Below are 15,728 nucleotides of genomic sequence, written 5' to 3'. Positions count from 1 at the left end.
GAGTTTATTTTTACAGAGCATCCACGGAGTTGTGCAAGTGTTTGTGTTTGTTACCCTGCATTTCGAAGATGCTTGTTTTACAAACAAGGCCCAGTTTGACGACGGATTTGCACATTGTTTATTTCTTAAAGATAATGCAGTCACAACGAAAAAGGGTCACGATCGTGTGTTGGAACCGCAGGCGGTGAGTAAAACGGCTTCAAATATCTCTGTGTTGTTAACTTAGCTGTCGGCGCGTAAGCACATCAAGTAAACAACATGTGATGTTGTCATCAAACTGCACGAGTAAAACTGCTTCAAATATCTCTGTGTTGTTAACTTAGCTATCGGCGCGTAAGCACATCAAGTAAACAACATGTGATGTTGTCATCAAACTGCACGAGTAAAACTGCTTCAAATATCTCTGTGTTGTTAACTTAGCTATCGGCGCGTAAGCACATCAAGTAAACAACATGCGATGTTGTTATCAAACTGCACTTTCCACATGTACAGCTTAAAAAAAAAAAGACGACAAAGTGGAACTTAGTCATTTTCCAAAACCGCTAAGCAAATATATATACAGTTTCAGTACATACCACATAGAGACGCTGTTGTTGCTGCTGCTCTCGTTAAATTTCAGCCTCTGGATCTGATTCTGGATCATAAATATACGCTGAATCTGACTGTTTGTTTTGGTTGGTTTTGTCCTCACGTAATGTCACAGCTTCCAAACGCTGTCAACGCAAAAGCCTACTGGCGCTCGTGTTTCTTTAGCTCCGCCCACACGTCACGCCTACAGACGCTCGTGTTTTTCCGGGAAAAATCTTTCTCTTATGAATATAATAAAACTAAAGACTTTTTGGAGTTATGAAGGATGCAGTACTACTCTATAGGTACTCAAGATTAACAGGATATTGAGTGAAAACGAGCATTTCACCCCCCCCCCCCTTTAAGGGGGAGTGGAACTCTGCCCTTTACAATCTTGACATTGTTACTAATGTTAGTTTTTTTCAGGTTATATTCATGTCATTTCCAAACTCAATACTTAATGGGGGTCACACACTACATGTGTGTGTATATATATATATATATATATATATATATATATATATATATATATATATATATATATATATATATATATTTTATTATTAAGTTTTTTTAAGAGGTCATCCTACTGTATAATGCTATTCAAGGTTTCTTACACCAAAACAGTAGTAATTAAGTTATACTGTACACAATCAATTTGCAACCTCTGGCACTTTTCACATAATAGTGTAGCACCATTTTTTCAATAACAGACTCTTTGGTAAGTCTGCATTACAATGTGCCAGGTTAACAAAACAATCTGCACTGGAATGTGCTGCACAAACTGTAGACGTTAAGCTTAACCTTCCCAATGGATTTAAAATCTGCATACACCCTTCATCTTCTACCTTTTACCTAAACAGCAACACTGTTAAAAATAAATGTCAGGCATTCTTGTCTAAAGCTGGCATCCTTCAGAAGGGTGTACAGAGTTGAAGGTGCTACACAGGAACAGTGCAAAGTTTAGCAAGTATTTAAAGTTTTACCGACTCACCTCTCCAGATAGCAAGTAATGAGGGGTGAGCAGAGGTTACTGGATGGTTTGGCCAGACCCAAAGTGAAGATTGTCTCCTGGAGGCGCCAAATAGTGTTGGCATCTCCTTTCATCGCAGCGGTATTCATCGTGAGGGTGAGCAAACTGATTGTGCTGTCCCTTAACTGCACATCCTTCTCCTTCATTTCCTTCAGCATATCAATCGCCTCTGCATGACATCAGAACGAGAGAAAGAGAGAAACATAGATTAGACAAAATATCAGTGATGGCTTAGAGGTGGTCTGACATTTTGACTAGTCATTCAACAACCAACTCATGACTTCAACTTGAGTATGTCTCAAGTCAACTCAATTATGAAGATTTTTGAAGTGGGTTGACAATCCTAATCAGTTTTAAAGGACGAAATTTTACAAATTTAATGCTTGAACCCTCTACATGCAACGAGTTACGTGGTATGCAACAAATGTATGAAGTGGTACTCAAGGCACAGTTTCATAAATCGCAAGAGTAGTTTATTTGTATATCTGTATGCTTAGCCGTTCCCAGATGGGCATGCACCAGATGAGAGAGTGCGAGAGAAAGAGCGAGAGAGGGGAAGAGGTGATAAAAACCCCCTTAGATAATTTCATGTGGGGAAAACAAACCGCTATTAAAACAACATTTTACACCCAGCGGGGATGCAAATGCTGCCGTATAATGCCAATTCGCCGCTAATTACTACTTGCATTTCTAAACGAGACTACAATTACAGAGGCCCCCACAATAGTAGGCTTTTTTTTTCACAATTCCCTGCGAAAGCATGCCAGGAAATTATAGGTGTGCGGCGAGTGCCCGGCATGAACTCAGTGGGCTCTGGTCGTGGATACACCGCAGCTTCGCTACCGTAATGGAGGCTTTTTACTGGGCGATGCTCCCATCTGGCAAAGGGGAGAGGGTCCACCTCCACAGCTGCTCTGTCACCAAGCCAGATAATTAAGATGTGTTTACGCGCTGTTTAGAGGCTAGCTAATGGGCTGATACCGATAGGGCCTGTTTGCACTGGCGATACTAATCATCTAGAACCGAGAGAGAGTGACACAGAGAGAGAATGAGGATACCATCATCGCAGCTGTGTGCATGTGGGAGTAAGCTCTGGCCAAAGGAAGTCAGGCAAACTCCCAAATTCCCAGAACTCACAGCAGTACTGTGGTTCATCTCCATTTCTTCATAGTACTTAGATAAAGTAGATCAATTAGCCACTTGGAAAAATTACCATTTCTTGATCACTTATTGTCTTCCATTGGTTGATAAACAGTCCCACTCAAAACTTTATTGGTTGAGTAATTATTGCTGTTTCAGGATACTTACAAAAGCAATGTTTCGATAATACAAAAATATTTACACTTTCCCTGGAAAGTATTAATTATATCATAGTTTAAATGTCCCGTTCTTCGTGATCCCATGCACTTGTTTAGTTTAAAAGCAGACATGTCAAGCTTTCTATAGATTCTGTTTCTCTCATGTCTCTTCGTTGAGTATTCACAGAGTTACAGTTCATTTTAATGATGTGTTTGTAAATGAAGATCAGCGCAGACAAAGGCTGCAGACAGCACACCTTGTTTGCTATCTTTATTTTATAAGTGCAAAAGTTTTGTTGTTATTATGTCTGCATCCAAAAAAAAAGTAGACCCTTTACAGATTCGACTGAAGTATTGCTCTTATCTGTACGATTAAAACTGAAAGTGTAATTTAAGTTCTTTTCGGGGTTATCAGGAGAAAATGACTTCGCCTACAAATTCGCCAGAATGGCAGAATTCGCCTACAAAAAACGACCCGTTTGGACTACATTCCTCTAGTTCCTGCAGTAATGACGTCACTAAAACAGTTTTTTTTTCTTTGGCTAACCTCCACCCACAGGAATAAACAAAAAGGGGGCGTGGTCTTGTTGCGCTCCGATGGAGAAGAGGACTAGTTGCGTTTGTGTTTGTCGCCATGTCGTCAAAACGCTGTTACAGTATTTTCATCTCTGAGTCCAATCATCTTTATTTGGCCTTCCCAGGGACACTGTACTTGGAGATTAAAGGTTACAATTTATGTTTAACTCGGTTTCCAAAAATGATAATCCACATGTAAAACTATGTGCAGCACATTTGGCTGAGGACAGCTTTCTCAGTCTCAATCAGTTTAATGTTGGATTCGCACAAAGATTATCCTGAACGGTGGAGCAGTTCCCTCTTTGTCTGGAGAAGGTGTTGTTTATGGACCAGAACCGGTAAGTGTATATTATTATTTAAGTTGGTGCATTTAACAGTTTCTGTAACTTATTACACAAAGGGCAACACTGTTTAGCTTTGTTAACTAGATGGTAGGGCTGTGGAAAAAATCGAATGCAATTTTCATGCGCATCTCGTCAGTAAAGGCGTTCTGTGATTAGAAGTACATCTCCAGCACATGCGTTCAGATCAAGGTTGCCAGGTTTTCAAAAAAAATCCTGCCCACTTGCTTCTCAAAATTTGTCAAAAACTAGCCCAATCGCGTTTCCAGGAGGGCCGTGTGCGCTAAGCTGCTGTCGAATCACAACACAGGAACCGCTGACCCAATCAGAACTCGTTACATATTTCTGAAGGAGGGACTGCATAGAACAAGTAAGTCATCAGCCCGTTTTTATGACAGTTAAAACAGTGGTATACAGATCAGTAAATTGTGTGAAAAATACTGTGTTTTTTTACATGAACACATGTTATATTGCACACTGTAAACACAAAGCTTCAAAAAACCACAAAAAACGGGCCCTTTAAGAGCGTATAGGTCTTTAACCCTTTCAGACTGCAATTTTATATGAGGAGTTGAATTATGTAGACAACAGATTAAGTAAAAATATTAAAATTTAATAGCGCATAAATGTATAGAAATATAGTTATAGTTATTTTTCTAGCTGACTGATGAGCTTATGGACACTGAAAAGTTAATAACAATCTTTACACGTTTTCCACCATTTGAAGCTGTTGTACTGTAGGCTCTCTTATAAAAGAGTCTACCTTTTGATGTTATTTTCATGTTCATTATGTACTTCAGTAGTAAAGAGAAAGGTATGATAGGTTCACGTGCTGCTTGAATGGAGGCACTAACTCGCGATCCCACCTGCCGCATTAAAGAGCGCTAAAACTGTATTTATTGTTTGAATTTCATTACGAATTTAGAATAATTTTAAAGCTGATAATTTGTTAATTAAAAAGTAACAGAGCACAAAGCTTTTTGCGATTACTTGGTGGCAAGAGCATTTAAATAATGAAGTCCAAGTTAAGAAGAAGCCATATTAGTGATGATTATAAATGAGAAATGTAAAAAAAAAATTGCCAATATCCACACAGCTTACAGCTTTACCAGTTGTAGTTTGTTCAAGCAGTGCATGAAATAAAATGCTGTTTTTCTGCACTTCTTCTTCAAGTTTCCATAATTTCTTTCTCTCGCAAAAACCTCAGCAAAAGCTTCACTCGTATTTTAAATATTTATGGTCGCAAATACGACCGTTTTAGTCACAGTTTGGAGCCCTGAACATTTATTTTAAATTGTAACATTTCACAATATTTTTTTTATACCGTATTTTTATCTATTAAATGCAGCCTCGGTGAGAATAGGAGACATTAAAAATCCTACAAACCCACAGAGACTGTACAGAGGGAAATCAACCTACAAATACGCACTTATAGTTGCATATTAAACTGTGAATTTCAGTAGGGAAAAAATCCCTCACCTTTACTCAAAGAGTATTCCTACAGTGTTTGACGATAACAAAGACCTTGAGTATGGAGAGTAACGGTATGTGTATGGAAATATACAATGTAGGCTGACCTACAGCAACACAGTTCACTTCAGTCTCCACACACACACACACTGTCACGGTTCACAGGTTTGCTTGCTCATTTTGTGTGTACTGCACTGATCTGATTGCCTATCAGCGCCAGCTGCGCTGACGAGCAATCAGATCAGTCGCAGGTGTGTCTCGTTTACTAGTCCTATATGTAGGGCTGTGTCAGTCAGGTTCAGTGTCAGATCGTTTGGGTTGCTGTCTGTGTTCTGATCTCTGTTCTGTGCAGTTCTGGTCACGCTCTTGGATTGCTCGGAGATCCAGCTTATATGTCTGCTTGATCTGTGGTCTGCTTATGTTTGAGGATCGTCTCAGCACATCACATTTCTGGTCTGCCCTGCTTGGAGTCTACTCTACAGCTGTTGTGTTCCCTAGGACCTGCTTGGTGCCCGTTGTCTGCAAGCAATTCTGTTTGGTCTACTGACTGTTTAAATAAACCTTATTTCTACTCGCTACTGGATTCTGTCGAGTGATTCCTGACATAACGATCTGACCACGTTATGGATCCAGCGAGTGTAAACGAACTGAGAGAAGCCCTCCACAATAATAATGCACGATTTGATCGACAAGACGAACAGATCATGGCTTCTGGTCGAGCAATACAGGCCTTGGTGGGACAAGTATCGGAGTTAACCAAGCAGTTACAGCATCTTAGAGTCGAGCCTGCCCACGTGCCCACTGCGCCCATTCCACCACCCGCTGTTCCCCCCACGGATCATCGCACCTACAATACGGAGCCCCGTCTGCCTCCTCCTGCTGCCTATGCTGGTGAGCCACATCTATGTCGATCATTTTTGACAAAATGCTCTTTGTTTTTTTCTCTTCAGAGCTCATCATTTCCCACTGAGGAATCTAAAGTGGCTTTTGTCATTACCCTTCTATCTGGAAGAGCGGCGCTATGGGGAACCACTGTTTGGGAACAGGGACATGACTGTTTAGAGTCTTTCCAGACTTTCAGCACTGAGCTCAAGAAAGTTTTTGATCGGGCAGTTGCAGGCAGGGAAGCAGCCCGAGTGTTGGCGGATTTACGTCAGGACCACAGATCGGTTACTGACTATTCCATTGAATTCCGGACACTAGCTGCAGAGTGTAAGTGGAACAGCGAGGCGCAGTGGGACATGTTTTTGCATGGGTTGGCCGACCGCATCCAAAATGAGATATACACCCTGGAGCTACCTGCAACTTTGGATGGGTTGATTGATCTAGCTATCCGAGTAGACACAAGGTTACAACGTCGAAGTCTTCTGGTGCAGCGAGGTCGAGTTCCAGATATGGAGGTCCATCCGGTCTTTCCTTCAGGTGATGTGGTTGGTGACTCGTTCAATCCGGAACCCATGCAGGTGGGCAGAGCTCGTCTCTCCAGGGAGGAGAAGGAGCGCAGAAGAGCGCAAGGACTGTGCCTATACTGTGGAGCCGGGGGTCACTTTGCGTCTAAGTGCCCGGTAAAAGCCAACACCCGTCAGTAGAACGGAGGTTACTGACGGGTGGCATATCCTGGGATGAATCCTCTCGTGAAGCGACACTCCTTCCAGTAAGACTGCAGTGGGGCTCCTCTTATCATCGATGTGAGGCTCTGGTGGACTCCGGGGCTGAGGGGAGTTTTATGGACCGTGACCTGGCACTTCGTCTGGGAGTACCTATAATTCCCGTCACTCACCCCATCTCAGTTAATGCCCTGGGTGGACAACTCCTGTCATCGGTCACCCACTCCACCGGACCGGTGAGTCTGATCACGTCGGGTAACCACGTTGAGGAGATTCACTTTCTCCTTATTGACTCCGCATTGGCTCCTGTGGTGTTAGGACACCCTTGGCTCACACTGCACAACCCTCACATAAATTGGCGTCAGAACTCTGTCATGTCTTGGAGTGATAACTGTCATGCATCTTGTTTGGTGTCTGCGTGTTCTTCTGTGTCTTGTTCTGTGTTGCAGGATGAGCAGGTGGATCTGTCTAACGTGCCCGGGGAGTACCTCGACCTGAAGGAGGTGTTCAGTAAGTCCCGAGCTGCTTCTCTTCCTCCGCACCGTCCTTATGACTGTGCTATAGACTTATTGCCAGGTACGTCTCCGCCTAAGGGCAGATTATACTCTCTTTCCACTCCGGAGAGGGAGGCCATGGAGAAATATATTTCTGATTCTCTGGCAGCCAAACTCATCCGTCCTTCCTCTTCTCCTGCAGGGGCGGGATTCTTCTTTGTGGGCAAGAAGGACGGTTCCCTGCGTCCTTGTATTGATTACCGAGGGTTGAACAGCATCACGGTAAAGAATACTTATCCTTTGCCGCTGATGTCTTCAGCTTTCGAGAGGCTGCAGGGTGCTTCTTGGTTCACCAAGTTAGATCTACGTAACGCCTATCATTTGGTCCGCATCAGGAAGGGGGATGAGTGGAAAACCGCATTTAATACCCCCAGGGGGCACTTTGAATACTTGGTTATGCCTTTCGGTCTTTCCAACTCCCCCGCGGTTTTCCAGGCACTCGTTAACGATGTGCTGAGAGACATGGTTGATCAGTTCATATATGTTTACCTGGATGACATATTGATATTTTCTTCGTCTCTCCAGGAACACGTTCAGCACGTCAGACGAGTGCTTCAGAGGCTGTTGGAGAATGGACTTTTTGTCAAGGCGGAGAAATGCGCTTTTCATGCACAGTCTGTTCCTTTTTTAGGATATATCGTGTCGTCTGAGGGGGTGCGCATGGATCCCGACAAGATTCAGGCAGTGGTTAATTGGCCAACTCCAGATTCCCGCAAGGCCCTGCAGAGGTTTCTGGGCTTTGCCAATTTTTACCGGCGTTTTATTCGCAACTATAGCCAACTAGCCGCGCCTCTAACAGCCTTGACCTCCACCATGACGACTTTCAGGTGGTCTAGTGCAGCTGATGTTGCATTCTCTAAACTCAAGAACTGCTTTGTTTCAGCCCCCATTCTCGTTGCTCCTGATCCCTCTCGTCAGTTTGTGGTGGAGGTCGATGCGTCAGAGGTGGGGGTAGGTGCGGTTCTCTCCCAGCGCTCCTCTATGGACGGCAAGGTTCATCCGTGCGCTTATTATTCTCATCGTTTGTCTTCCGCTGAACGTAATTACGACATTGGTAATAGAGAGTTGTTGGCAGTCAAGTTAGCCTTGGAGGAATGGCGTCATTGGTTGGAGGGTTCGGGGGTACCTTTCATTGTTTGGACCGACCACAAGAACCTTGAATACATCAGATCCGCCAAACGACTTAACTCTAGGCAGGCTCGGTGGGCACTTTTTTTCGGTCGGTTCGATTTTTCCATTTCCTATCGTCCAGGTTCCAAGAACATCAAACCTGATGCTTTGTCCCGTATTTTTGACCAATCTGAACGCCCGGTTTCTCCCGAGTCCATCGTTCCACATAATTGTGTGGTTTCAATGTTGACCTGGGAGATCGAGTCGAAGGTCCGCATGGCCTTAGATGGGGTAGTGCCTCCGCCCGGATGTCCACCGGGTCGTTTATTTGTGCCAGAGAAATTGAGGTCCAACGTCATTCGGTGGGGTCATTGTTCCAAGCTGGCGTGTCATCCAGGAGTAAATCGCACCATTTTTCTCATTAAGCAACGGTTCTGGTGGCAAACTATGGCTCGTGACACTCGTCGTTTTGTATTGGCCTGCTCGGTCTGTGCTAGTTGTAAGTCTTCCACTCGCCCTCCTGCTGGGCTCCTTCAACCGTTGTCAGTTCCTTCGAGACCCTGGTCACATATTGCGCTAGATTTCGTTACAGGTCTCCCTGCCTCACAGGGTAACACAGTGGTTTTAACTGTGGTGGACAGGTTCTCGAGGGCTGCGCATTTTATCCCTCTGCCCAAATTACCATCAGCCAGAGAGACAGCAGTTGCTGTCATAGACCACGTGTTTCGTATCCATGGCCTCCCGACAGACGTGGTCTCTGACAGGGGTCCCCAGTTTATATCCAAATTTTGGAGAGAGTTTTGTCGGTTGCTGGGGGCGAATGTCAGTCTTTCTTCTGGGTTTCATCCCCAGAGCAATGGTCAGACGGAGCGGGCTAACCAAGATTTGGAACGAGGGTTACGATGTTTAGCGTCACAGAATCCGTCCTCTTGGAGTCAGCATATCTCATGGGTTGAGTATGCGCATAACTCATTACCAGTGTCGTCCACGGGCCTTTCTCCGTTTGAGTGTAGTTTAGGGTACCAGCCACCAATTTTTCCTAGTCTGGCATCTGAAGTCGCGGTCCCCTCTGCTCACGAATTCGTCCAGGGGTGCAGAGACATCTGGAGAACGGCCAGGGAGACCCTTCTCCAGGTGGGTTTGCGCACTAAGGTCCAGGCCGATCGCCACCGGTCGAAACCTCCCGTCTACGTCGCTGGTCAAAAAGTGTGGCTTTCATCTGCTGATATTCCTCTCCGCTCCGTTTGTAGAAAATTAGCTCCTAAATTCATCGGCCCGTTTACCATCACCAAAATTCTTAGTCCGGTGACGGTCCGCCTCAAACTCCCTCCGGCATACCGGAGGATTCACCCCGCCTTCCACGTATCTAAAATCAAGCCCGTTTTTCGTTCAACTATAAATCCGCCTGTCCCGGTTCCCCCACCGCCGCGAATCGTAGATGGGGAACCAGCCTATTCGGTTAATCGTATCCTGGATTCAAGGCGGAGGGGACGTGGATTCCAGTACTTGGTGGACTGGGAGGGTTACGGTCCGGAGGAGAGGAGTTGGGTACCTGCCCGGGACATATTGGATCATTCCCTTATTGATGCTTACAATCGCCAGGTAGGACCCTCTGAGAGCGTCAGGTGACGCTCCTAGGGGGTGGGGTAATGTCACGGTTCACAGGTTTGCTTGCTCATTTTGTGTGTACTGCACTGATCTGATTGCCTATCAGCGCCAGCTGCGCTGACGAGCAATCAGATCAGTCGCAGGTGTGTCTCGTTTACTAGTCCTATATGTAGGGCTGTGTCAGTCAGGTTCAGTGTCAGATCGTTTGGGTTGCTGTCTGTGTTCTGATCTCTGTTCTGTGCAGTTCTGGTCACGCTCTTGGATTGCTCGGAGATCCAGCTTATATGTCTGCTTGATCTGTGGTCTGCTTATGTTTGAGGATCGTCTCAGCACATCACATTTCTGGTCTGCCCTGCTTGGAGTCTACTCTACAGCTGTTGTGTTCCCTAGGACCTGCTTGGTGCCCGTTGTCTGCAAGCAATTCTGTTTGGTCTACTGACTGTTTAAATAAACCTTATTTCTACTCGCTACTGGATTCTGTCGAGTGATTCCTGACACACACACACACACACACACACATACACCAAACAGAGACAACCAGCTTGTTTTAGCTCACTAATTCCAATCCGTCACTTTATCACCCTGCAATTTTTGTCCTGTTGTTATGCAAATCCAGCGCAGCACTCCGTACTGTCAGGAAAAGTGATGAGCCAAAAGGAACAGTGAACCAGGGAACAGGAGGTTCAGCAGGGTCATGCTGAGTTTTTAAGAGGCTGCTTTTGTATGATAAGGCTCTGTTCACTTATCTACTCAGTCATGCTGTTATTCGGGCACAGATCTCATCCTTTACTGATTTTTTTAATTTTAAGGATTGTTTTATCAAGATCCCAGCAGTCAGCCCATTTAAATAGAGGCTTGTCATTTAATAAGCACTCGTCTTAAAAGTGCCACATGTTATGTGTTAACAGCTGGATATGAATTGAAGCAATGGAGGTTAAGTGGATCGCCGGAGGGCGTCGTGACAGCGATACCCACGAGGGGATTAGAACTAACAACCTCTTGATTCTTAGGCTGTCGGTCTAAGTACTCAACCATGTACTTTTCTTATGGCCCAGGGCTTTACAAGCATTGTTGTACAGAGCATATTGATGTACATTTCAGCCATATAAAAGGAGGTTATGTGCTAAATCTGTAGCAAAAGCAGAAAGGGCAGCAATTGCTTTAATGTATGCATGTAATTAATGCCATCTAAAAAAACAAACAAAAAAAAACTATAGTGCTTAGATCTCCTATTCACTTTCTTTGTAGAGAAATGTAACTTATGCTGTTTTATAGGGCTGCACAATAAATCACATGCAATATTTTATGTGCATCTTGTCAGTAAAGCCGGTTCTGTAATCAGCGGTAAATCTCCATCACCTACGCGCTTTCGCATGGTGCAGCATTAAGTACACAGAGAATTTGTTCACTGACAAGCTGCGCAAAACATGCACAGAATATGAACATGGCTTCGCGCAGCTTTTCAGTGAACAACGGCACGATTTATCATGCAGCCCTAATGTTTTAGAAATCATAAAGATGTGTACTGTATGCATTAGAATAGACCCTAAGAAATAGTATAAAAATCATGAGTAAAGTAGGTCTGAAATATCACAGCTCAATGGTGTCGGTGCACATGCACTAGGCCATGACTCTGACTCTCAACTTTTGCAAAATACTAGGACTTCCTGATGAGCTTGTTCGCAGGTTGCGGATGAACAAACGAAGACCGACATCAGAGTCCCAAATGAAGCCCCTCAGAGAACACTCTCTGGTCATACAGAGCACGGTTCACACATGGCTGGACCACAAACAGCAACCGAGCTGAACTTCAGCCATTTAAGAAAGCTCTGTGATGGCAGACAGCTCAAATTCTTCCCTTCTGACAGAACCACTAATCACACCCAATCAGCTGCTGGAGGTAAATGGGCCCCGACGGACGGCTAGCGGTGAAGCATCTCGGCCCACTGTCTGATACCACACACACTGAGGTAAACAAATATCACACAGCCCATTAATCCTCAAGCTCATTCCCTGGCCTTCTGCCAGCCTGTGAACCGGCAATGGCATTTTGCGAACTCTGTAACAAAAGGACATAAGAAAAAAAAAAACAATAAAAAAAACAACAGACGGAGGAAGGAACAAGAGACGAGGAAAGGGTTTCAAACAAATACAAGGCCATTAAAAGCCAGGCCAGCCGGTGCACTAAGGTGCCTTGAGTCACGATCTTCAAGCGGATTGGGTTGTGGCGGTGATGCGGGCAGGCTGGGGCACTGAGGTGTGTTATGGTGAATGACAAGCTCCAAGCGCACACCGGCGGGGTAATGGCCACAGACGCGCTCTGATGGACACACATATACATACACACACACTTCCCTCATCACACACTTTCGCCTGAATTCACATGCAAATGTGCGTGTGAAATACTCAAGCACTTTCCCCACCATGATATGCCATTAGTATCAGGACAGATTTCAGTAATTCTGTTAAATTGCAGCCGGTCCTGTAATTTTCCCTCGCTCGGTGACAGGATGAGTCCGAGCAAGAGGGAGGGGGCAGCTAAAGAGTGACACGCATTGTGAAAAGAGAGACGGAGCGTGTATTTTCACCATGACTGTGTGCACAAAGCAAAGAGGAAACACTTTTATTGTAATTGCGTCTTACATGAGCATGGAGAAATCCACCGTGGAATTCAGATAATGGCTGATTAATGTCCCCATGCAGATAGACAGGTGTCTCGGACCTCACTCTCGCACACAGACATGCGCACACGGCCGCTAACTGAACGCAACCTTCATGAAACTAATTAAGTGAGTGACCACCTTTTCATAATGCCATGATAAGTAATACAAATGCTCATTGACATCCTAAGTGGTTCAAAAAGTAAGGCACAGGTAATGTGACGGCCGACATTATTTGTGACAAACTAAACTTATTGAATTCATTAATCCGGTATGGTGAAAATAAGAGGGCATCTATCATTATTTCAGCTGGGCCTGAAGCTTTCACTTGGGCACAGATGGGACCACTAACCTTCCAGCTTGCCATGTTTGGAAAGCACTCGGACCAAGGCCACATACTTATGAGCATCCAGCGCTACCTCAGAGTCCTTGTGAGCCCTGAAACGGCAATAAGAAAGAGTAAACACAGGCTGACAAATTCATTTTTAAGTCACATTCTTCGTGCTACAAATGTTTAACATTTCAAAGGGATAGTTCACTTGAAAATTAAACTGTCATTAACTGCTCACCCCCTCATGTTATTACAAATCCTTCTGAATTTATTTAATTTATGGAAGAAAAAAGGTGGGTTTTTTTTTTACAACTATCCTAGCCACTTTAAAAACGAAGACTTTTAAGCTCCAACATAAGGACTGTCAAGTGCCAAAATTACCATATAACTCATATAGGATAGTGATTTTCTGACCAAAAAACAAACAAGTCATTATTCATTTTAATATTCACTCTTCTTCACTTTCGCACGTTAATGAGCACTTGTGAGAGAAATAAAGATGTGTAAATCCCATTTTCTTTTTCATCATGTGGATGGCCGGGGTGCATGTGCGTTGCTTACCTGGGGAACACAATCCACCAGGATGCACTACGGGAAGAAGGCAAGCCCGCAGAGGCAAGTACTTCGATACGTACCATCTATCTAAACATTGTTTCAGAACATGCATACCCTTTTATGACAACGGTAATCCCTGGTGGCTGTGACCCCTTTCAGCAGGATAATGTGCAACACAATATTAGGAAGGGGTCATAATGTTATGCCTGATTGGTTCAGTTCCTTCTGGTTCTCGAATCTGATTTGGCTGAGAGGAGTGCGATATTCAAGTGAAATCAGAATTCCATCTCTTTCACCATTTGAATCACTCCACTTTTATTTCACACGTATTTCTAAGAGGAAATGTCATGGTGGATGCCCAAATGAACTATATTTTAATAAATAAATACTGTTTTTGTGTCAGGCAATTTAGTTTTAAGAGTCTTTATGTGAGAATGTACTTGTTTAGACTTCAAATTTGTGGTTTGTTAATAAAGATAATGTCTTCTTTAAAAATCTGATTAGACGTTTCGGAGATGTGAGAATCAAGGCATCAGTGGCCGTTGAGCGCTGCCTTAAAAAAATTGACTAGTAACTTTATGATAGCTGTTGTTATTGTTTCTTAAATATTTTTTTATAAATAATAGTAGTATATAATATTATTTAGTGTTGAGAAAGTGTGTTCATGATGGTGATTAGTTACACTATTCCACCATTAGATGTCGACAAGAGACTCCAGTCAGCAGTAAAGACTTTTATATTGGAAGACTGAAACATAGTTGTATACAAGGAAGTAATTTTTACTTTCAACAACAGCTTGTAAGATGCAGCCAACAAATGCACTGAGCGGCGCTGTCATCAGAAATCATCCTTAACAGATTAAAGGAGAGTCCGACAAAGATATCGCTCTTTCCTCAGCGGACATTTAAACTATTTATATATTGTGAATATGAGATAGAGCTGAAGAATGAGTGCTGTATCAGATACAGGTAAATCACCATCTCCATCTCTCAGAGTCCATCTCTCTCTCATAAAACTCTACAGCACATAATACAGCAAGCTTTTATTTCTTTACTAGTTCTAAATTGACACTTTTTTAAATTAGTAACAGAGGCTTGTGCTCAGCTTTAAAACTATCAATTTAATCAAGTTGAAAAAAGTTAGGAACCATTGACTTAAACTGTTCCTTTAACTGTCACAATCGATGTTTGTATGACGATGATGATGTGTACTTCTAACTTACAATTACGTCTTTAGCTTGAGGGCTATTTCAGCATTGTCATGCCGATAGCACAGGTTGATGAGCATGGCATATGCAGCAGGAGACATATCTGCTTCATACTGAGTTTTAAGCTCCAGAGCTCGTTCTAGTTTCTGATGAGACAGACAAAGTTATGGAAAAAGTCAACTACACGCATGCATACACAAATACTGACTACTGGATTTAAATGGTGACTAGTGACAGACCGCCAACCACCTTATTTTGGTCGCAAGCTATTTCCTGCAAATGTGTGAGACTTGATATACATTAGCTACTATAGGTAACAAACTAACTGCAAAACAGACCATTTTGTATAGCTATTACTAATATATATATATATATATATATATATATATATATATATATATATATATATATATATATATATATATATATATTAGGGGTGTAACGGTTCACAAAATTCACGGTTCGGTTCGATATGATACACTGATGTCACGGTTCGGTTCGGTACGTTTTAGATACAGCAAAATGTAAAAACATCTCAACTTTTCAGAATGTCGCAAGCGCACCGCGGGTCATGTGACAAGAACTAACCAATCAGCTTCATCCTTTCCCGTAACAACGTTGAAAGCTCAGCCAAGATGAAGGAACAGCTGATCATAGTTGTATATGGATTGCAATTTTGAAATAAATTTAGTAGAAGAGCTACTGCAAGCGATTTTTAGAGCTGCAAATCCATTTATCCTTTGCTGAAATTTCCGCGTCTTCATGGAGAGAGCAGGTCATTGTTGCTTAGCAAAGGCAGACGCCTCAGGGG

At 43.3% G+C, this 15,728-nt stretch overlaps 1 protein-coding gene across 1 annotated transcript in view; it reads right to left on the bottom strand.

Moving 5' to 3' along the window:
• Positions 1–15,728, bottom strand: part of LOC113113260 (leucine-rich PPR motif-containing protein, mitochondrial) — a 55,542-nt gene that overhangs the window by 25,078 nt on the left and 14,736 nt on the right. The window contains 3 exon segments of the mRNA XM_074559944.1: positions 1,562–1,769; positions 13,177–13,262; positions 14,933–15,078. Of these exon segments, the coding sequence (XP_074416045.1) occupies positions 1,562–1,769; positions 13,177–13,262; positions 14,933–15,078 (440 nt within the window).

Source organism: Carassius auratus, chromosome 13 (genome assembly GCF_003368295.1).
Source record: "Carassius auratus strain Wakin chromosome 13, ASM336829v1, whole genome shotgun sequence".
In the NCBI taxonomy this organism is placed as follows: Eukaryota; Metazoa; Chordata; class Actinopteri; order Cypriniformes; family Cyprinidae; genus Carassius; species Carassius auratus.
The sequence above is the reverse complement of the archived record's forward strand: the minus strand, read 5'-3'. Positions and strand labels throughout refer to the sequence as shown.